Source organism: Drosophila virilis, chromosome 2 (assembly GCF_030788295.1).
Source record: "Drosophila virilis strain 15010-1051.87 chromosome 2, Dvir_AGI_RSII-ME, whole genome shotgun sequence".
Classification (NCBI taxonomy): Eukaryota; Metazoa; Arthropoda; class Insecta; order Diptera; family Drosophilidae; genus Drosophila; species Drosophila virilis.
Genome location: NC_091544.1, coordinates 19463113 through 19486278, shown reverse-complemented (window position 1 = coordinate 19486278; position 23166 = coordinate 19463113). Strand labels below are relative to the sequence as shown.

The following is a 23166-nucleotide window of genomic DNA, read 5'->3' as shown; positions in this document are numbered from 1 at the left end:
GCTTGCCTTTTGAATGGCATTGGCAGATTTCGGTTGATTGTTTGGTCAGCTATTTGAATTTTCAGTTATTTGCATGAGTCAACGGAAATATAATTAAATATAATATGAAATGCTTCTTAACTCAAACTAAGTATTGTATCTACAAAAATTGCATAGTAGAAATCGTTGTGAAGTCGTTTTAATAAGCTTTGCTTATGTGAGTTTCCCTATGAGCAGCATTTTCGATCAATAATGAAAAAGTACATACATGGATCTCTATCCTGATATTTGCCTAGCTATATTTCTGTTGTATCCAGTATTAAACGAAGCGCTCTATCTTCAATTTTGAGTTTGAACAATTTTGTAAACTGTGTTCCTCAATCAACACACATCGCCGCGTTAAGCAGTGAGAGATTGTAGCCCTCTGCATAACATCGTTCCATGAATTGAAGTGTATATCATAGTGTATATTAAGTCTTCCTAGTGTATATTAAGTCCTGGTCTGGACCTATGGTATTCCTACACGCAACTCTAGGCAAGCTTCCGGTTTGCCTCATCTGTTAATCGTCTACTGGACTTTTTATCATTATACATTTTATATGCTAAACTCTAACTCACCTGTCCAGCTGTTAAGACTGGTGCCTGTTTTTTTTTTATGAGTTTTATTCACTTCGCCGATTCTTTGGCATTTTATATTTAGTTTAGTTGCAAGCCGCTTTCGTATTTTGATTTGCTTTAAGAAAATATGTTTGACTTTTCTTTGTTTTATTTCAATTGATAGGTTTTTGCTTCTGTTTTCTTCATTCATGTATATAAAAGAGAGATTATACTTTTATTGTTGGTATTGTATTTAGTTGAAATGCCCGAACATTATTTATTTTATTATAGTTTTTATTTACATCTTTTTATAAAAATATCAATTATTTTTTTACTTTTTGTAAATCTTCAATTTAAATATTTTTTTTGTGTGTGTAGTTGCCCGATCTGATAGGTATTCAGAACATTTCAAGCTTAATGCTGTTTTTGTTTTATTAACTCTGCAAAGCCAAAACTTAAATGACAAACATTTTTAGGTGTTATAGGTTTAATTTTTTTTTTTTTTTTTTCAAATTCAAAAATGGAAATTTTTGTCATTTTTTTTTCTTTTTTTTTTGCATTTTGGTAAAAAGTATATAAATATGTACAAATATTCGTGTATAAAAAGCATATGCCATATATAAATTTCTTGGGTTTTTTTTTTTTGAAAATCGTTTTTTTAATTATTTTTTATAAATTTTATTGGCGCTCATGCAGTTGACATATGGTTTAACGGTTTTCATGCATTACCATTAGTTGTTGTTGTGTTCTGTTCGTGAATCAGAGGCAACTTTATCATTATATATAACTCGTAATTGTTTTTGTTTTTTGCTTCTTTGGAGTATAAATAATGCGTATATTGTATGTTCAGTGTTTTTTTTTTTTGTATGTGTGTCTGTTCGTTTGTGTATGTGTGTGTGTGTGTGTCTGCTTGTGTATTTCGATTTCTTGCTGCCTATATGCTAGGAGGGTGTATTTTGGATAGGTATTCAAGTGTATAAGTGTGCTGTATGTGTGCGTGTGTGTGTGTGTGTGTAGTTGTTTAAATGTTTTACTTGCATTTAAAAATTAACTAATCACTTTAAACGTTACGCTTAAAATGTATTATTTAAATGTATATATAATTATATATATATTATCATATGTAGTAAACTATATATTTTTGTTTTCTTTATATATACCGCGTTAAACGTTCTCTTATCTTCGCTATATGTTTTGCAATTGCGCGTTGCTCTTGTTTTTGCAGCTGTTGTTGTTGAAGTTAAGAAAAATAAGTTACTATCATTCAAATTGTTATTATTATTATTATTATTATTATTGGTGTATAAACTTAGCGGTAGTAATTTATATCTGTTTCGCTCGCGATTTTCCCATTTATATATATTTATATATTATGGGCATAGGTGATGAAGCAGAACTAGATGTGTTTATTTTATTCATGCATGTGGGTTTGGGTGTGTGTGCTTGTAAACTTGTTCTATTGCATTGATGTGAGACTTGTGGAAGTACTTATGTGCGACGAGGTGCCCAACGTTGAGGCCATGTCTCCTTGATAGCTGAACTGTAAATTCAAAAAGGATTTTAATTCCGTATCGAATCCGGATTTACACAAAGCGTAAAATTACCTGCGGGAAAAGCGGTTCTTCGGCTATGGAGCCTAATGGACCCGTGGGATCTGGCGGCGTTAATTCAACGCTTTCGCCAGTAAACTCTTCGTCAAAATATCGTGTGTCTGTATCTGATGTGACCTGAGGCTTGAAAGGCGGCGTTATCTGTGAAAAGTATTATATATTCGTTAAGCTTTTTATAAAAGTATTTTATAATTTGCGGTACCTTCTTCTGCACCAGATCTGTCCAATTAATACTCGCAAAAAATGGATGTGCTTGTATTTCCTTAACATCATCCTGACCGCCGCCCAAGCGATTTCTGGGATCCTTGGCCAAAAGACCAGATAACAGACTTTTTGCTTCATCAGTTATATTGCGTGGAAATTTCACATCCTCTACCAATATCAGTGTAAAGAGCACATCGTGATCACGATTATAGAAAGGTAGGCGGCCACAGATCTGTATAGTATAGATATAATATATATATATATACACATAAATTAGTATTTAGTATAATTTTTAATGTGTTCTCTTTCTCACCATCTCATACATAACAACACCGGTGCCCCACCAATCCACCGCGCGTCCATAATCATTATCATCTAATACTTCAGGCGCTAAATATTCCGGTGTGCCACAAAACGTTTTCGTTGTACGACCGTAGGTGATGTCCTCCTTGCACAGCCCGAAGTCGGCTACCTTTATGTGACCATCCTTGTCCAGCAAAAGATTCTCCAGCTTTAAGTCACGATAAATGATGCCCTGCGAATGCAAGTAGCCCAGCGCCGATATTATTTCTGCTCCATAAAAACGTGTGCGCTCCTCGGTGAATATGCGCTCATGACTCAAATGCCAGAACAGCTCCCCGCCATTCACATATTGCATGACAAAACAGAGACGATCGTTGGTTTGAAATGAATATTTCAGTGACTGCGAAAGAAGGATAAGAGTACATTGGATTTTCAATAGATATTTTCAATCGATTAATTAAAATAATATTCACGATACTACAATTACGAAAACGTGAAAATCCTTTGAAAATGAATAATGCACAGATCGATCGCTTAATGCTCTATTTTGAGCTTAATGATTTTAGTAGTTCAATGGAATATATTAGATATTTTTTGGAATTATTTTTTTTTTCTATTTGTTTTAAGCCTCCTCATACTTTTTATAGCACATATTTATTTTGTGTATTCATTTAAAACTTGACTTTGATATGGTCTGAGATTTTTAATCTTTTTCCCATTAGGATTTACGTAAATATACTCCATACCGGTATGAACATATTTGTATGTGTACATACATTTAATTTATACAAATTCAGGTTTGAATATTTTTCGCTAGCTAACCTTTTCAACAGCTTGCGCCTAATCTGTGCTTTCATAAGAAACAGTTAAGTCATATGTGACTTTTAAGTGTCCAAACAATATGAAGTAAACAAAAGTGAACGGGGAATTCCCGTGTGTGAGACTTCCGATTTCGCTCTTGGGTTCTCAAGCGATTTTAAGTGTGATAATACGAAATTCACTTACAATTAGAAACGGATGATTTGTTGACTTGAGCACACGACTTTCGGTTAATGTGTGTGCGACCTCATCCTTTTGAATGATGACCTCCTTTTTGAGAATTTTGATAGCGTACAATTTAGCAGTCGCTTTCTCGCGGCACAGGATCACTTTTCCGAATGTGCCCTTGCCGAGCACCTTGAGGAACTCAAAGTTCTCAAGGGTCTATTAAAAAAGAAGAGATCAGCAGTTAATACAAGTATGCGAACAATGGGATCTATAAATGCAGATTACGTACCACTTTCTTGACGCCGCTGCTGTTGCGCGTGGTGCCCTGAACGGAGAACTGTTCGGATAGTTCCACCTCAGCGATGCCGGCCATGTCCACATCGCCCATATCTGTTTGGGATGAAGGCGACATGGCCGTTTCCCCCATTTCAGACAGTCTGCTGGCCACGTTTCGTATGGCCTCGGTCCAGGCCTGGCGCTCAACTTCTGTATCGACGGCAAATGTGCGCTCAATCACCGTCGTCCACTGCAGTCCGCGTATAATGAATGTGAAGGGCTTTGGCCGATCCACGGCCATTATCTGGCAGCCGCGTACGGTAAAGTTATTGAGCAGCTGATCCGACTGTGTGTTATCCGCCGGCCTGCTGCGATAGCCCATGAGAGCACCATCAGAGCGTAGCACAAAGTAACGTTGGCGCCAGGTCTTGATGTGCTCGCCGCGCTTCATGAGCCAACCCTCCTTGACGGTCTGTGGGCGAGCCGCCACAAAGGGCTCAATGGGGCTGGTGGGCGATGTGCCAGTCGCTGTCAAGGACATGATGGCTTCTGTTGCCGTTGCTATTGGATGCGGCACTCCGGTCACGTCGTTGTTTAACAGTGCGTCGCTCAGTTGCGTCGCGTTGTAATAATTATTGTTGTTGTTGTTGCTGCTGTTGCTGCTGCTGCTGCTGTTATTAAAATTTAAGCCCAAACGACTGCCAGTGGGCATTAACGTTGGCGTAGGCGTAATTGAGGCAGATCTTGTTGCGGCGCTGGCAACCACAGTCGATCTCCTCTGCAGCGCAAATGGTAGGTAATTCGTGTTGAGGCTGTTCCCAGTTCCGTGTGCACCAAGAAAACAAAGTCCGCACACCCCAGTCCGAGTCTACAATGAGGGCACTTGTTGAAAAACAGAAATAAAAATAATTGAAACAAAAAAAAAAACATTTAAAAAAAAAACGGTTTCTTAGCATTTTAGCGAGTGCATAATGCAAATTTGTACAGGTACATATATGTATCTATGTGGATTCTAGAGATGGGCGCGTGACTCGATATAACGCCTATTATTATTTTGCTTAAAAAACGAAATTCCCAGAAAGCTAGTTACCGCCAAGAAACTAAATTAGTCGCAGGTGTCGGTTCTAGCGTTAATCTAATTTGCAAAAATTGAAAATTGCAGTCAAATTATTCTACAAAAACAAATAATATTTATAACAAACAATTATGCATAGCATAATTTCTAGAGATTATTGTATCTGTTTAATGGGAAATTATATTATGTTTCGTGTCACGCAGAACCTCCAACAGACACCCATCTCTAATATGCACATACATACATATGCATATGGATATTTTGTTATTGTCTTTTGGCGTGTTTATGGCAAATTGCAAAGCCCTTTGTTGTTGTTGTTGTCGTTTTTGTTGTTATTGTTATTGTTATTGTTGTAGGCGCTTGCGTCAGCAGCTGCAGAAGCAGAAGCAGCTGCAGAACTGTTGAAAATAGGATCGATCGTTCGAAAAAATAAAACTGGGCATTTACGGCATTTCCGTTCGCAGTTCGCAGAAGGGCTGAAACGGCGACGGCGGCCTCCCTGGGGTCTCTCTCTTTCACTTAGTCATAGCGCGCCCCACATGTAGAGGCGCCAGCATATTGGCATCGCGGCTGTCGCAATTGTTGTTGCTGCAGTTGTGTTGTTATTGTTGTTTCTTTTGCTGTTTTAGCTTCAAACAAAATTCCCCGCAAAGCGCAAAGCGGGCCGCGGCGATATGAGCAAATTTTTCGCGATTGCATTTACCGCGAAATTAAATCAAAACAAGTCGACGGAACGCGGCTGTTCATGAACTTACACGCATACACACATACATATGTACATGCATGTCTATATGTATGTGAATATGTGTATGCATGCATGCATATGGGCAAGTGTATGTATGAATCTACATGCTTGCATGTCTCGCTTGCTGACTCTTGTGTGGCCCGCTAGTTGAGATCGCAGCGAGCGATAAAGGTGCGAGGGGCACGTGTGCATGTGTGTGTCAGAGAGTGCGGCAATGATCGCAACTGAAAAAAAAAAACATATTCATTTGCAATTTGCGAAAATGTCAACGCCGTGCCGTGGCGACCGCTGCCGGCTGTACAAATTTCGCTATCTAAAACTGTAAACAAATGTACATAAAATAAAATCGACAAAATACAAACACAGTCGCACACGTATGCATACATACATACATACATACATATATAATGCGACGCATACTGATGTCTGTCTGCATTGCAAAGTGCGAGACTGTGGATATAGGAAAGCGTGTAGGCGGACCAAGGGAGGTTGGCGAGCAAGACGCATTTATGTCTCGACAGACAATATGTACACACTAAATGTTGGGCTCTCTGTACGAGTGTTTTAATATATATGTATATGTATACATACACATATATATATATGCATGTATGTGTGTATGTTTGTGTAGGTCGGCGCATCAAGTGATCAACAGCAACAGCAAAAGGCTGCATACCAGCTCGAAAGGGATTCAGACCTCAAACCGAACCAACACAAGTTCAATCACATACACACACATATATACACACACATGTATATGCATTGATTTTGCATACTTGCATGCATGTTAACGACTTAATGTCAGAGAGTTTTTTCCGCCAGTTTTGATTGCCTTTTAATATTGTTGTAAGACCAACAAGCTTTTAAGAACAAGAGAACAAGGCTGCGCAAGAGCCGAAACATTGATTCGAACCGGCGAACCGAACCGCAAGCAAAAGTTTTGAATTTGCAGCCTTGTCAGCAACATGTCTAGACACTAATACAGTTATCAAATGCACATACATACAAACACGCACGCACGCACACATATACCTATATACGTACGTGAATATACATGCACGCAAACATACAGCCACACAGAGATAGATTACCATCGGGGGCAGACAACGACGTCGACGTTGACGGCGACCGCAACAACGACAACGACGACGACGACGACGAATCTGTAAGCGAGCGAGCGAGCAACAATAACAAAGGCCACGGCTGTTTATTGGAATTTGGCATAAAACACTTGCATTTTGCAGGCTATTGAAAATTTGGAACCCACCTATTCGTGCAAAAGAACCGACTTTTGCTTTTGATTTTTACTTCGCAAATGTAAAAGGCACACTCTGCTGAATGGTGACGGTGACGGCAGCGACAACTCACGTATGTTGTTTTTGTTTCTGTTGTGTTAAGAGTGAGTGTGTTGTGAGTGCTTGAGTATGTGTGTTGCAGACACCAGGCCACACACAGTTAAATACGGATTCGCCACACAATTGTTGAACTGATCGAAAGTTTACTTTTCTCCTGGTGCGCATAATATATTCATATGTTGAAAAAATATTTTTCTCATAAACACACGCACTCACACAATTTTTCCATGTAGATGTACCGTTTGGTTTTTACGCTTCACTTTTTTTAAGGCTTGCGATAGACGAACTCTGTATATGTGGTGGTCGGTCGAAAACGATGGTGGTCGGCCGATATGACTCATTGCAACAGTTAAGCATTCATGATGATGGGATGACAATCAATTTTATTCACAATTTTATATTGCCACAATAAGCCTTCAACAATGTTGAAACACAAAATTTTTTATATGACATTGAATTAACCGATTTTATTTAACAAGCAACTAAGTATGTTGCGTCAAATCAGTTTTATAAGACATATTGGTGTTACAATATTTCTTTTCTTCGCAGATAATCATGGATTTCACTATTAATAACGAAAGCGCGGCTAAGACGCCATTGAATTGCACATCTAAAGAGACAAATAATTATCGTCGTTTGGAGAAAATCGAGGAGGATAAACTGAACTGCAAATATCCAAATAATATACACGTGCCGGGTGGCCATTCATCATTCCTCGAGAAGCGTTTGCAAAAGAAACCCAAATTCTTTGATTCTGGCGACTATCAAATGGCCAAGCAGAAATTCAACAGTTCCAAAGCACTATTCGATACCACCGGAGAGACTATACCTACTCCGGAAACCGTCCCTGTGCGTAAATCTTATTATACAACCGAGGCTAGAGATTCGTCGGAGAAGCTGTCCACCAGTTTTGACAGCGAGCCCAAATTAACATAATACTTCGTGTACAAACACCGGTCAATTAGTAACTAATTTCTAATTTGTTTTTGAAAACCCATCGCTGTGTATGAAAATGTATGGAATCTAAATCGGCGGTGATTCGTAATAAAGCAATTTAATTGTTTTATGTGGCGTGTAATCTATATATCATTAGGATAATGGAATCTGGTCTTTGGGTAAGGGAACCTATAGAAGAATACATTGTGCGTTTCGCAACACTACCGTACAATTTTTAAATAAAATAAATTGGCACATTTATAATTTGCCGTGGTGTACACACTAACATTGTCATCGATGTTGCTGTTTTCGCTATCGATATATTAATTTACCGATTGATTCCCACCTCTACCCAGCAGTTGTGTACACACTGGCCGATCGGTGGTCGTCGGTACGGTGAAATTTTGTAATTATTAGAATTTAAATTGAAGGCATTTGTTTATGCCAAGCGCGCAATTGTGCGCATTAAATAAATAGCAAAAAGGTAAAGCCTAAAATGCTAGTGGCATTCATAAAAATGCAGTCACTGGCCGCGAGAAGTTTATTCATGACAAAACATTGCCCTCTGTGTCTGTGTGTGTGCCTGGCTTATCAAAAGAGACATAGAAAACTGCAAAAACAAAGGTGTTATTGACTTCGCTAGTGGCAGGCAACTTTCTTTTTTGCTTCTGGCTCGTAGCACTATCCAATTCCACCCTCTATGTCTATTGGTTTTTGGCGAATAAGCACAAACTAAATTGTATAAATAATAAAGCGCAGCCTAAGCCAATTGGGCATAAAATAAAGCAACATAAAGCAGAGCAAAATGTGAAATGCAATCGAGTCTGGGGCAATCAATACAAACACAAATGCAAATACAAATACAAACGCAAATACAACTGCAATAACAACGGGCCCCTTAAGTATTAAATTTGAGCGTGTGTGTGCGTGTGTGTGTGTGTGAAAACAAAACAAAAATTGTATACAATATGGAATATGGAAAAAGAAAGCGCATAATTGAATAAATAATAACAAATGGGGGCGAGTCTCAATGACAAAAGCCACCGTTGGTTCCAAAGCGAAATGCAAGATAAACGAAAATATGCATGCCTGACGCATTGTTTACGCGATTTTGCAATTACATGCACACGCACGCACACACGTGCAGACAGCAAGAAACAGTTAACTGTTGTGATTGTGGTTGTGTGGGTGCATTGGTCCCAAGGTTTCTTTTGCAGCGAAAGACAAGGAAAAGAAAAATGTAAAACTAACCGCAATGCAACGGGGCACGCACATCAGGACAGGGCAAATCAAATTAGCAGCAGACAACAAAATGTGCAAAATTTTGTTGGGCACGCCCTTGAACTTGCGATATACCCCAACCCTCTTCAAAAGTGGGAAGGGAAAACCGGACCAAAAACCGAAGCGCACTTCGCTCAGGGGCACAAAAAAAAAAAAAAACCGAATCGTTAAATTTGGATATTAAAACTAAAAGTCAGTCTCGCCTATTAATACAACTTTTATTATTATCATAATATTTTTGTATATTGATTTTGTGCTGGCCTAAGATGGCATTGCCTTGCAGTTCTCCTGCATTTATCAAAAATATCTATTAAACCAGGGATACTAAACGTGCTGGAAATATACCAAAACCGTTTAATTTTTATTCAGTGTACCATCTGTCCATTTTATTTCCACTATATATTTAATAAAAGTTGTGCAAATATTTCTTATTTACTTTAAGTCTTACGTACTTGAGCGAGAGAGAATCTTTCTAAATTTCTTTAGGGAATCGTAGTCTTCGGGGTAGAGTGAGAATCCAATTGTCGTTTAATTTTTTAATGCCATAATGGTATTTATGTGTATAATATTATTTATTGACATCTCTTAATTACACATTTGTAATAAAAACAATTGTCCGCCTTCCTTGGTTTCCCTGTCTCTCAGAACCCTTAAACCTTTAAGCATCTATTTTATTCTGTCTTTCCTTTTTGCCCAATTATAAAAGGTACTATAGTATTTTTCTTATGATTACAGTTAGCTTTCTAAGGACTCACACACATACACACACACATACACTTACAGATAAAGATGTTTAACTTCATGAAAAAGAGCGCCGGCGATGAGGAGAAGGAACGTCGCAAGCGTGAAAAGAAACTGCGCAAAGAGGCTAAAGGCGTCAGCGGGGGTGGCGTAACTGGCAGCATGAGCACCGACGAGCTGCTCCGACTGGAGGAAGTGCGTCGATCGCTTAAGATACGCGGTCGCCGCAAGGAGAAGGAAAAGCTGCCCAGCGGCATTACAGCCGACTACAGTGCAGATTTCTTTGCGGCCCTTAACGCCGATGCGCCCAGTGGTAATGGCAATGGCAATGGCAATGGCAACGGCAACGGAAACGGCGAGCCAGAGCAGGATCGTGGCAATGAGGAAATTGTAGCATCTGTGATGACACACATCGAAAGCCGCAGCTCCACCAATGGGTCTGGCATGGGCATTAATCTGAACTACGCCGAGGTCACACATTCGCTGCTATCCGGCGGGTTAAAGGTGAGTATCAATTGGAATTCGAGCTTTCAGAGCATATTTAAATAAATTATTGATATACTGACAGAATCGATTTTTGCCGCCGGTGCCGCCAAAGCCGCCCAAACGCGGCATTTTGAAGGGGTCGCGCAGCAACATGACCAACGTGCATGAGGAGATTGTCTTCACCGGCAGCAGCGGCGGCGGCGGCACGCCCGAAATGCTGATGCGCAACACCTTGCAAAATGAACAGCTGTTTGAAGGCAACCGTGGCGGCGGCAGCGGTGGCTCCAATTCTAGCCAGCACGGCACCTCGTTCACCTCCGTGGAGAGCCTGCGCAGCGATGGCGACCATGCCCCACAGCAGCGGGCCATGACGCTGCCGGCGAACGCACGCTATTGTGCACCACAGACGCCCACACAGGCTGCCCATTTGCATGTGCTGACATCGCCGTCCCCGAGTGCAGACAGTCTCACAGATACCACAAACTCCTCGTTCGCCACGCCCCCATTCTCGCTCAGTCCTGTGGGCGAATCGCAGGGCATCGACCGCTGGGCCCGCGTGCATGCCTTTGAGGATGTGCAACTGCCGTTGCCACCAGTGCAGCTGGTGCAGTTGCCGCCTCCCAGGCAGCTGGTAATCAGGCGACAGAAATCACCGCGCCAGGACTTTGGCTTCAGTCTGCGCAAGGCCATTTGCTTGGATCGCACCGAGTCACTGATGTCGCCCATTTTCCGGCCCGTCATCTTTGCGGAGCCGGGTGCAGGAGGTGGCGCCACGGGCCTCTTGCCCGGCGATCGATTAATCAAGGTCAACGGCACGCCCGTGGGCGACTTATCGCGCGAGATCATCATCGAGATGATACGCAACAGTGGCGATGCTGTCACCGTTGAGGTTCGTAACACACACATTTTCAAATCCTTGCCAGCCACATTTGTTAAAATCCTTTGTTTTTCCACACCCAGGTTCAACCCGTGGCGGAGCTGGTGGAGCTAAGCAAGCGCTGCATGGCGCCCAGCACGGCCACCGTCGAGGAGGTCGATCATTCCATTAACAATGGCAACTGCAACACTTTACGCCGCAGCGCCAGCAAACGCTTCAAGCGTCAGGTAAGATCACAAGCCTTGAGCCCTAGCTCAAACCTAATCCATTAGCGACTTGGTGATTTATGTGAATTGCGGCCTGTAACATGCACAAAATCATAATTGCTCGTTACTGTTCATTAATCACGTAACGTTCATAGAACCATTGCAATAATTAAATATCTCAAGTAAGACTGGTTTCCAAGAACCCATTAGTACTCACGGGTAAGGGTATTCACAGAGATTAGGTCAGGTTCAAATGGAAGTCGTTCAACTCATTGTTTTAGGGCGTCAATCTTTAGTTTTCCCTTTTACGCTAGCAAAAGAAAGTCCTACAGGAATAATCCTAATACTAGAATACTAATACTCCAGTGGAGTCTTCACAGAAAAAGAAAGAATATGTAAAGTAAATTGAAAGTAGATTCTAAAGTTAACCTTGAAGACGGGCTTATAGTAATTGGTTAAATCTTTCCATATCATTTTCTATTGCTCGATCTTAGACAAAACTGTTTGATTCATTTTTTACATCAACAACAGTGCTTAACAATTTATGCGAATGGTTATGAATTGTTCGTAGTTACATAAAAACCAAGCAAAATTATATTTAAATGTTAACTTCGTTAACTAATCTAACCAAGGCAATAATTATTGAGTCTAGTTAGGAAAGTGTGTAACTTGAATGTTCTTAAAACTTAGCTTTGTGTTATTTTACAATATTAAGCGTGACCAAATCCTACTTTTTGGGGTTCATTGGGAATCGCTTAAGATTTTCTGTCACAATTCTGATGTCCTCTTTGCAACCAACTATTTAATGACTTGATATACCTGTGCATCTCCAACACTTGATTAAACAAGCTGGTTAGATTCTCGGGAACCCAGTATTATTTGTTAAAACTATGACCAAGCTCCCGATATTTGGGAACAGTTGCCAGCGTGTCTAGAAAAATGTCTCGATTAAATAAGTCTTTAAATACAGTTTATATACTCTGAAGAATTTGAAAAAATGAACATATAACACGTCATAATAATATAATAATAAGCTCGAAATTCAAAAACCAGCCCCTAGATAACATATTCTTTAGCAAATGTCGATCGAGGCCTAATGTACAGGGTAGTTAACGGTTGAGCACTTGCAATTAAAATTCCTATTAACTTGTTGACTTTAGCCGCGGTTAGAAACGTGTTTGACATTTTTCACTCTGTTTATCTCTGTCGCAAATGTGCTGTAAAATTGTCAGCACCTGAACGATCAGTCGGCTGAAATTCCAGGCCCAACCCTTTCCAACACTAAACGTAGCCCGTTTCCAATTGGAATTTTGTTGTTGTTGATGTAGTTGCTGCTCTTGTTGTCGTCTGGCTATGTCATAAAGGCGTCGACATATTTGAGCGCCTTATTCACTTCATTCAGCAGACGAAAATAAAACGATTTGGCAACACTGTGGACAAAACTCGAACTGCATTTTAGTAAACATCATTAACAACATGCTGCATGGCTGCCCAACACGCTGCCGATACCCCGGACCGTCATGTGCCAGCGGCAACACGAACAGTCGCAGACAAGCAGCGACGTCGACGCCAGCAGCAGCAGCAGCAGCAGCAGAAGCAACAGCAGCAGCAGCAGCAACATCGATGGCAGCAGCTGCAGCTGTGTGCATTTTTCTACACCCACTTTAGACTGCGTCGACTGCCTACACACAAATAGCCGCAGTCGCGGTCGCGGTCGACGTCAACTATGCAGCGCTGTCTGCTTGCTTTAGGTTTTTTGTTTTCCTTTTTTGTTGTTGTTTCTCGCTTCGACGTCGCTGTCGTTGGAGCAGTGCTGTCAGTACGCTGCAAACTCTGCCCAAGTTCGGTACGGAAATCGAAGCGCGAGACACCCACTGTGAAGTTTCTATACGGGATTAAAGCAGCAGCAAAGCAAGAGCAACAACTACAAACACAACGAAAAACAACAGCAACTTTAAAAATTCTTGTCATTCATGCTGGCTTTAATAGTTAATTCATAACTCGCGTTCGTGACTCGAGTCTTGCATTTCAATCAATCAATCAATCGCTGATCGAACGATGATTGGCCATTTTCAGCTATTTCAATTGTCTCTAATGTCAAAGCGCTAAGTGCCTGAACTGACACAGCCACACACACACACACACACAGACAGAGGCACAATAAGATTGTTGATTCTGTGTGGCGACTAACGTTTCCAAGGTTTTGGGCGCGCTCCAGTTTCGCACTTACTTCCCGTTTCACATTGTGCGTCTCTGGCCTGATCTTTGTGGGTCTGGTCATGCTCCAAGCACTGCTTGCTGCTGGCCATGACAATTGTTTGCATTTGGCTTAGATCTAAGTACTAGGCGATCACATAACAAGCACACATACACACACGGACCAACACTCGAGCAAACAGACTCGCGCGTTTTTTCTTATCATGTTTCTCAAGCCCAAGAGCTTTGAGCAAACGCTGCGCGGCGGCATTGTGCCTGCCGTGCCCGCGGCGCCGGGCTCCGGTCTAAATCCATCCTTTCATCGAGGCTGCACGGGCAAGGCTCATGCCTGCGGCACTAGTAAGTCGCAAAAAAACGCGACCACGCCCACTAAATCAAAGGCCACACCGAAGGCGCAGCGCAAGAACAGCATTAGCTCGGAGACGATCAGTGAAAGCGGCTCGGAGAACTCCAGCAGCTGGCCATCAACAACAACAGCGGCTGTCACGCGCACGCCCACGTTGGCAACTGAGCCGCCGCCACCGCCACCCAAGCCACCGCGGTTGGCGGCCAGCAGGCAAGGAGCCAAGGAGGCAACTCCAATAGCTGCTGCCAGCCTCGAGCGCAACTCCGTACGTTCGCGCAGCTTTCGCCAGAGTGGCAAGTTCAGCACAACAGCAGCAGCAACAGCAACTGCTGCAGCAGCAGCAGCAGCAACAACAACTAATGCAGCAGCAACGACAACATCGATACGTCCGCCCTGGAACAGCTCCGCGATAGCCGCATCCAAATATGTGGCAGCAGCAGCGCCACCTTCGCCCGTACCCAATCTACGCAGTTCTTATCGACGCCGTCGCGATGCCCAAAACGCTGCCCAGCAATGGCCGGCCATCTGGGCCAACTCGTTGGCTTGCAACTACAAAAACTATGATGCAAGCGTTAGGCAAAAGGTGCGCATAATATAAATACACTCGACTACACAAAAACAGAGACCAAATGTTTACACGCAATGTTTTCTTGCAAATTGGCTGACATAAAGAATCTTGCGAGACTAACAAAATACTTTAAAAAATGCAAGTTTTATGTTTCAACAGCCATCATGACCCAAAAATTATATCTATAGATCTCTATAATGAAATCGTCTGCATGTATTTGAAGAATCGGTGGTAATATCTAATTATATTTTTTTTTAATGCATTAACTTTTATTAGTGGCTCGTGTTTTTGAAACTCAGATATTAGTTTCTGTTGACAATTATGGACATCTCAATGGTAGCTCATATAAGTTTCTACAAAGCCTTTTAACATTAATGTTATTTCATCAAGGATTTACGTAATACAACAAAAATTTATTCAAAAATTAAGTTATTGGGATCGTATTTCGCATTTCTCTGCTCAACTATTTCATCAATTTATGTGTAAAATATTCTTTAGCGATCCGTTGATTATTTCCAGTAAAGAGACTATCGTTATTGATTATTAATACATAAACTTCTTAAGTGATATATGAGATGAAAATAATTGTAAATTTTCGTGTTAAAAATAAGAGCCTAATTGTTCTCACTCATATGCACTCTCCCTTTGACCGCATTACATATTATTTTATCCTAATTATTGTATTATCTAGACATTTTCGGTAGAAAAAGCCTAGCCTTAGTGTCTGGCCTAAATTCTTTTGTTTACTTACATATAGGGTGACTAAATGTATTTGTGAAGGTGTCGCATTTGTCAACTTTGGGTGTGTGGCTCACGCTTGAGGCGTGGCTGGATTTCTAGCAAATCTGAAAAATTAGTATCGAGTCATAGCCATTTGCTTGTTCTTCAAATTTGAAGTTTTTTCAGTATATATATTGTGTTGGGTTTTACTCGATTACGAGTTGACCAAAATTAAAATCCTATTTCTCAACTATGTCGTTTAGTGTAGGAGAAAACTTTCTAGCCTCTTATGACTCGATCGATGAATGGATCGATAGATCGTCGAACCGTGACCCAATGTACGATTTAGTTGTTAGTTATTTTATTATGCTCAGACTGTTGGGCAAACGTACTGCGATTGGGTTGGGAACAGGGAATCGGACTGGGACTGGGACTGGGGCCGGGACAGTGCGTGGGCAAATGCTCAGCTCATAATTTACGATATGGTCGTCTTGTCGCTGCATTTATGGTTTTATGGCTCACTACGCCGACGATGGCCGCGCTGCCCTGCCGAGCGGAAGTATTCATTTACGCTGCCCGCTTTGTTGTTGTCTCTCTGTTGGGCTCTAACTTGGACAGTTGCATGCCGCAAAATAAGCGATAGTTTTAGATATGAAATCTTAACAATGAGTTGCGTTTCGTTTCGGTAAACCTTAGCATGAACTTAATTGGCGGCCTGCCCTCTGTTCTGCCTCTGTTCTTTTTTTTTTCGCGCTCTATGCTCTTTGTCTCATATCTGGCGTTGCCCTATACATGTTAATTAGTTGGGCCTGTCTGCACATTCCTTGTCTAATTTGTATATTTCATCAACTTAAACGGTGGCGGGTTCATTGAACCACAACTGCCTCAGCAATCGATGACTGCAGCTATTGATTGACAGTGGACAGACGCTTGTCAGTTCATTTTGTTTATAAAACTATACATGTGAATGAATGTGTATACAAATATGTGCGGTGCTTCTGATTTGTTATAAATAAAATTATTATTGGATGGAGTTGTGAAAAGATTTTAAATCACACTCAAGTTTAATACATGAGAGTGAAATAGTATTTAAAGTTGTCCCTCAGTCGAGCTTAATGGTCTTAAAAAACATGGTTTAATCTAATGTGAATTATGGGCACACACCATATTAGGTGCTTATTGTGTATATAACTGTTAGAGTTGTCTGAACAATTGTGGGTTCAAGGTTTCATAGTTAGCGATTCGCTCAAAATCAATATTATTAAAAAAAAAAAAAAAAGTTCAATTAACTTTTTTTTATGTATTTGTATGTAAATATGTGTGTATGTTATCTTATATGAAACGGAAAGCAAGCTTTTTCACGTTGCGCTGCAATTTCAAATAAATATTTGTAAGTGCTGCCCTTCTATGTGATTCTCATGAATGCAAGTACAGATCACAGGTGCTAACTCTTTAGTATTACATATGACTCAAGTTGTGTTGCTCACTTAAAAATGTTAATTTTCGTGTTTGTATTTAAAGGCTGCCCTACTAACGAGCCATAAAAAATCGAGTAAAAATTATTATATTTTCAACAATTGTTGGTTGCCCCACATGCATACATAATTCAGCCAAACAGTTTTGGTTGTGGACATGAATGAATCTCGACATTTGTTTCCTGTAAACAACTTGTAAATCGGTACATACTATATATATGCTAGTGGCCGATACATTAACAGCGCATAACCGAAAATGGCTCTAATTACGGGCTATTGAACCTTGCACAATATTTTCATAATTACGCCACAAAGTACGAATGCAACAACAACTACAGGCAGCTATAAGTTAATGCAAAGAGTTGTATTTCCGACACAGGGCGGGGAGCATGGGGCGTGGTGTGTGCTGAGGAGATGCAGCAGATGCATAGATAGGAGCACACAAAATGTAAACTGCGTCGGCAGCAACGAGTAAATGCCATTTATAGCTCCAAATGTGAACTGAACGTGTTGGCAGCGCCGACGAACGCTGATGGCTGTCGACGTTGGCGAGTTGCATAACGCAGCCGCGCATCCACGTCCACATCCACACCAAGGCAGCTGGCGCGCCGCAATATTATCCACAGAGCATGTCTAGCCCACTAGCATTTGCATGGGAATGAGACTCGGATTGGGAATGGGCATGGGCATGGGGAAAGAGGCTGCCACTAGCAATGGGCCTCACTCTCTATGGGCTGGTAGTCGCGTCTGGGCAACTAATTAGGATTTAGAAATATCGTCAAATTTAGAAATGCACAAAAATAAAACCAAAATCCACGAAAAACTGACGACGCGTGGAGGTGAACTGAGCTGAAGTACCATAATAAATGGAATAAATGCGTGAAAATGTGTGCACACAAATAAAAAAAAAAAAAAAAAAAAAAGAAACCCGTACACAAAATATCACTTGAAGTTGCGCCGCTAAACCCAAATGTTGACCCCAATTTTGTTTGATTTTGATCGAATATTCATATTTTGCAGAGCCGGCACGAGAATGGTACGGGCGGCATTGGCAAGAGCGCCAGTGATGTGGATATAACCGATGATGCCTCACAGCCGGAACGTGTGTGGTTGGTGCATCGTGGTGGCTTCACCGCTGCGCTGCGTCTGCCGCCCAATAATGGCATGCCGCACGAGGACCATAAGCTGAACGTGCGACTGCTGCACAATGGCGAACAATTGACCGTTGATGAGGATGACATCGAGAAGCAGAACAGCGCCGCATTGGATCTGGCCGAGGATATCTGTGAGCTGAAGTATTTAAACGAGGCGTCGGTGCTGCACTGCCTCCGGCAGCGTTATGCCAGCAATCTCATACACACCAAGGCGGGGCCCACGCTGCTTGTGGTCAATCCAATGGCACCGCTGTCGCTCTACTCCGAGAAGGTAAGACTGAGACTGGTCTGGTTTATTGGCCTGTACTGGTTTGATTTGATTTGTTTCGGCTTATTTATCATGTCTGCTTGCTTGTAGGTTGTATCCATGTTTCGCGGCTGCAAAACGGAGGACATGCCACCCCACGTCTACTCGCTGGCCCAGACCGCCTACAGGAGTTTGGTTGAAACGCGACGCGATCAAAGTCTAATATTCATGGGCCGTTCTGGTTCTGGCAAGACCACAAGCTTTAAGCATGCGCTCAACTACTTGGCGTTGGCTGCTGGTATGTCTAGACACTGTTGTTGTTGTTGTTGTTGTTGTTGTTGTTGTTGTTGTTGTTGTCACAGCAGATATTTGCTGCTGTGGGTTGGCCCCGTTTGTGCCACACCAAAATCCAATCTGGCGTTCGATTAGCTCATTTGCATTTTGTGTTAAAACGCAGCTGCAATTTGTCAAGCCATTTCGCATTGTTCTATCATTGTAAAATGGTATAATTTAAATATATTATGACGTAGGTTATACCATATATGGCTAAGTCGGAACCAAGACTTATCAAATCGATCATGAATTGTCTATTGGGCTACATTTGTAGTTCATTTATTTGATTTTTCCGTTTTCTTGACAGCCTTTAAGCAAATTATGATTTTCAAAGATTAATATTGCCAGAATTAATGGTATTACAAGGAAATTTCGCTATGTACCCTTTTACTTGTAGCAATGTAATGAGTTATAAATGACTTATTCTTGAATATAAAATATTTTCTATTTGAAGCTCTTCTGATCGTTGTGCTATTTTCCGTATCTGGAAGAATAAACATTGTTATAATATAGTTAATTATTCTCAACGTCTCTGCCACGTTTTATTTACTCCACTAACTAATATTTACTTTCTTTCATTGTACAGGTGCATACAATAATTTTATCAATGCGGAAAAAGTGAGTGCCCTGTGCACAATTCTGGAGGCGTTTGGTAATACGAGAACATGTCTCAATACAAATGCGACGCGTATGACGCAGCTACTCAGCCTGGATTTCGATCAGACCGGGCAAATAGCATCAGCCTCGTTACAGGTAAGCCGAGTTAACATCTCAACTAGACTGCATTGCTCATGCGTCAAAATGGCTACAGGTTCTTCTGCCGGAGCGTCAACGTGCGGGACGCCGGCTGTCGCACGAGCACAGCTTTCATATTATGACGCGACTGTTGGCGGGCGCCGCAGGGCTGCTGCAGAAGGAACTGCACTTGGAGAACATTTCATCTGAAGACAGTCATCCGTTTATATCGCTCTCTCAGCGACTGGAGGATCGCCATCGGGCGGCGAATGACTTTTTGCGTACGGTGCAGGCATTCGAGACACTCAACATTGATGCAAAGGCCGTGCGGGGAATTTGGAGCATACTGGCAGCCATTTATCATCTGGGTATTGCGGGCATTACAAGAATGGGCACCGGCTCAACGGCACGAACTCAGTTTGCCAATCCGACAGCAGCGCGCAAAGCGGCTAGCCTGTTGGGAGTCAATCTGGAGGATTTATCGGCAGCTGCGTTTGGTCTGACGCAGCCTAATGCGGGCGGCAGTTTAAGTCCCTCCAAGTCGCCTACCTCAGATGGCGGTCAAGAATGGGCCTGGGAATGCCTTGAAGCGCTCGTCATTGGCCTCTACTCGGAGGCCCTGGCCGCTGTGGTAGCTCTCATTAATCGCCAGATCTGCACATCAGCACATACTATTGCTTCGATTATGCTGATCGATACGCCGGGCTTCCAGAATCCAGCCAGTTGTGGTCAGCAGCTGGGCGCCACGCTAGCCGATCTGCGTCACAACTATCTGCAGGAACGCCTGCAAATGCTTTTCCACCACACAACATTGGTAGCGCCACGTGATCGCTATGCCCAAGAGCTGGTGGAGATTGAAATGGATCATGCCTCCGAGTGCCATCCAGGTCCGCTAATATCTCTAATTGACAAGGCACCACAGAATCATGTGGTCCGCTCCTCACAACGGGATTTGCGCGAGCACGATCGTCGTGGTTTGCTTTGGTAGGAACTTCTATTAGTATTCCTATCTATCTCATATTGATCAATCTTAATGTTCAATTTGCAGGCTATTGGACGAGGAGGCCATCTATCCCAACTCGAATGACGACACATTCCTAGAGCGTTTGTTCTCTCATTACGGCGATCGTGAGCACCACACATTGTTGCGCAAATGCGCCGGACAGCGTCAGTTTGTGTTGCATCATCTGCAGGGCACCAACCCGGTGCTGTACGCCGTCGATGGCTGGGTTCGACACAGCCGCGAGCATCCTGGCATACGAAATGCGGTGTCGCTGCTGCAGGACAGCAGTCGGGAGGAGATCAATCGTCTGTACATTGGCTCATTGACGCGCGGCTCCGGTGCCATGGTCTTTTGCGGTTCCTTCGCGGGTCTGGAAGGCACACAGTCATTGCGTCGCGTTTCCAGCATACGCCGCTCCTTCACTACGGCGGGTGTCAAACGCAATTCAATTATGCTGCAGGTGAAGTTCACCGTAGACGGCATCATCGACACGTTACGTCGCACAGGTACCCACTTTGTGCACTGCTATCTGCTGCAGCACAATGCGGGCAAACATGCCAAGTATACGGCGAATGGCTCACCCAGCTCAGCTCTTGGCCAAGCAGCTACCGAGGAGGAATTGGTCAATGTGCCACTGTTAAGGAGTCAGGTGAGACAACGAGAAGCGATCAATTCTCAAAATGCGTGCTGACGTTGTACTCCATTTGCTCTCAGCTACGTGGCTCGCAAGTCTTGGAGGCGGCTCGTTTGCATCGTTTGGGCTTTCCCGAATCTGTGCCATTGCTTGAGTTTGTGCGTCGCTTTGGTCTGTTAGCCGGCGATCTGGCGAGCAACAAAGATATTAGCGTAGAGCAAATACTCGCCGTCAATGAAATGGACGTTGCCAGCTATCGTATCGGACCAAGTCAGGTGAGTTGAATTTTAAATACATTATATACCGAAATAAACTGGTTTTGCAAATAAGACTCAAACTAGGAAATCAAAAAGGAAAAAAAAGGTGGTGCGTATAAAAATAAGGGGAATGAAATAGATTTATATAGGTTACTCAAAAATCAGATGATAATCGATATTCGGAGAAAAGGCAGAGCTATCCAACACGATTTAATAATCTTAATACGAGAACCTATATCGAACTATAATGGGTTCGATAATTATCAGTGGCTTCTGCTCTTAATGGCTCAGACAGGCCAAAATGTTGCTCCCAATGAAATATACATTATCCTTAAGCACATGTAAATATTGGAAGGTTATGGTACTCCATTGACACAAATAGTAGGTATGTGCTTTATTTTAATACATTCTTAAATTCTATTAAAAATCAAATTGGAGTTTAAAGTAATCGGTGAATTGTGAAACTAACTGATTGCACAAGTTATTTGTGCGTCTGTCTACCTTAAAAAATGTAGTTTTGCAGCCTTGCACGTTGCTCTGAAAATATACTGTTTGTTAATTCTGCCCTGTTTAATTTAATATTTATGTAGTACAACCTCTAAAAAATCCTCTTCTTAATGGAAACAAAGTATTAAATCTTTACTTTCCGAACCATTGCAAACAAACAATGATCAACATTAATATACAATTTTAAAAAGTGCCCTTAGCTACAGTTATTGTAAGGGTATTTATTCCTCGACATACAGATGCAAACTTTTTTGTTTGTTTATTGCATACATTATTTTAGTCTTTAAAATAATAAAATAAATAATTTGTACTTGTTATAAAGTTCAAATTTAATTACATACGTGTAGCTTATGGCCCGACAGTTAATCAATCGAATTAAAACCAGTTTGAGCCGCACTTTTAAATGATCCGAATACTAACTTCAAATGCATTTAAAACGATGTGTGTATATAGTATTTTCTTCAACTTTTTGCAATTGTGTATAAAGCCCCAAACGGCAATGTTTTGGAATCCCAACAATTATTTGTTTTACCGAATCAATGGCTAACCAGTTTTTATGTATTATAAGCAAAACTACATTCAAAGAAGGTTAAATAGCTCTAGGCCTAGCTCATGCTATCTTTAATACTGACGCATTTTGGTTTTTATAATTCTGCAATGAGTTTTCATTGTATAGCTTCAAAATAAAGTTATACGAAGTGTTGGTATAATATGTATAATAAATAGTTATAAATAAATGTATGCCACATTATCATAATAGGCACCGATAAGCGTTTTAAACAAATTGCATTAACATCGAACTGGAAACAAGGAAATCATAATAGAATTTGCTGGTACCATTGAATTTTGCAAATGTGCTAAATACCATACCATAAACGTTTTTATTAATTCTTATCTAATATCGATTAAAAGTATATAAGATATACCGTTTTCCATATAATGAAGCTGATCGAATTACAATCGTAGAGGTTTTAACAAAACTTTCTCGATCTCCTGCAAATGTGCAAAATACTCAGACCATACGCGTTTTTGTATCTACATTCCAAAACGGTGGTTCAAGGTGGGGCGCGGCTTATTCTTCAAAGCAGTTGATTTTTAAAAATGCTTTTCACTATGAAAATCGTGAATATATACGTATGCATATAGACCCATTTTTCTATCTACCGATTGATTTATATAAAAAGGATTGTTATAAAATATTTCTTGCCAAGAGCTCAGTAGAGCCACGCATAAAACGCAGTCTCATTTAAAAAGTAGGACTTCCGTAATGTAAGAACAACTAGCTTTTTCTTTTTTAAATACATTTACTTTA

General features: G+C 41.4%; 3 protein-coding genes across 14 annotated transcripts in view; 2 read left to right on the top strand and 1 right to left on the bottom strand.

Moving 5' to 3' along the window:
• Positions 1 to 782: 782 nt before the first annotated feature.
• Akt (Akt kinase) lies at positions 783 to 7472 on the bottom strand. 6 transcript variants are annotated; one of them, XM_032436746.2, is made up of 7 exons: positions 7350 to 7472; positions 3970 to 4824; positions 3699 to 3896; positions 2704 to 3093; positions 2389 to 2622; positions 2181 to 2327; positions 783 to 2116 (listed from the first exon to the last, which is right to left on the bottom strand). In XM_032436746.2, the coding sequence occupies exons 1-7, from the start codon at positions 7470 to 7472 to the stop codon at positions 2033 to 2035; spliced, it is 2031 nt and encodes a 676-aa protein (XP_032292637.1). In that variant the 3' UTR covers positions 783 to 2032. The 6 variants fall into 6 exon arrangements, with proteins under 6 accessions (XP_032292637.1, XP_015027199.1, XP_015027198.1 ...); XM_015171713.3 differs by having other exon boundaries at positions 3970 to 4838; positions 7348 to 7412; XM_015171712.3 differs by lacking the exon at positions 7350 to 7472 and adding an exon at positions 7044 to 7186 and having other exon boundaries at positions 3970 to 4838.
• On the top strand, positions 6926 to 8197 carry LOC6630334 (cAMP-regulated phosphoprotein 19-like). 2 transcript variants are annotated; one of them, XR_011416042.1, is made up of 3 exons: positions 6926 to 6941; positions 7021 to 7144; positions 7402 to 7544. XR_011416042.1 is itself a non-coding variant. In XM_032436764.2 (2 exons), the coding sequence occupies exons 1-2, from the start codon at positions 7115 to 7117 to the stop codon at positions 8065 to 8067; spliced, it is 417 nt and encodes a 138-aa protein (XP_032292655.1). In that variant the 5' UTR covers positions 7026 to 7114; the 3' UTR covers positions 8068 to 8197. The 2 variants fall into 2 exon arrangements, 1 of the variants encoding a protein (XP_032292655.1); XM_032436764.2 differs by lacking the exons at positions 6926 to 6941; positions 7402 to 7544 and adding an exon at positions 7681 to 8197 and having other exon boundaries at positions 7026 to 7144.
• Positions 8198 to 8411: 214 nt separating this feature from the next.
• Mhcl (Myosin heavy chain-like) overlaps positions 8412 to 23166 on the top strand; it is a 37231-nt gene continuing 22476 nt past the window's right edge. For 2 of the 6 annotated variants that reach the window (XM_015171931.3, XM_032436740.2), the window contains exons 1-10: positions 8412 to 8551; positions 10084 to 10593; positions 10658 to 11464; positions 11536 to 11679; positions 18005 to 18409; positions 18497 to 18683; positions 19305 to 19471; positions 19530 to 20437; positions 20502 to 21105; positions 21171 to 21365. In XM_015171931.3, coding sequence (XP_015027417.1) covers positions 10138 to 10593; positions 10658 to 11464; positions 11536 to 11679; positions 18005 to 18409; positions 18497 to 18683; positions 19305 to 19471; positions 19530 to 20437; positions 20502 to 21105; positions 21171 to 21365 — 3873 coding nt within the window. In that variant the 5' untranslated portion in view covers positions 8412 to 8551; positions 10084 to 10137. Of the gene's footprint in view, positions 8552 to 10083; positions 10594 to 10657; positions 11465 to 11535; positions 11680 to 13491; positions 14805 to 18004; positions 18410 to 18496; positions 18684 to 19304; positions 19472 to 19529; positions 20438 to 20501; positions 21106 to 21170; positions 21366 to 23166 lie in introns of those variants that run through there. The other 4 variants (XM_032436731.2, XM_015171937.3, XM_015171932.3 and 1 more) reach the window with 4 other exon arrangements.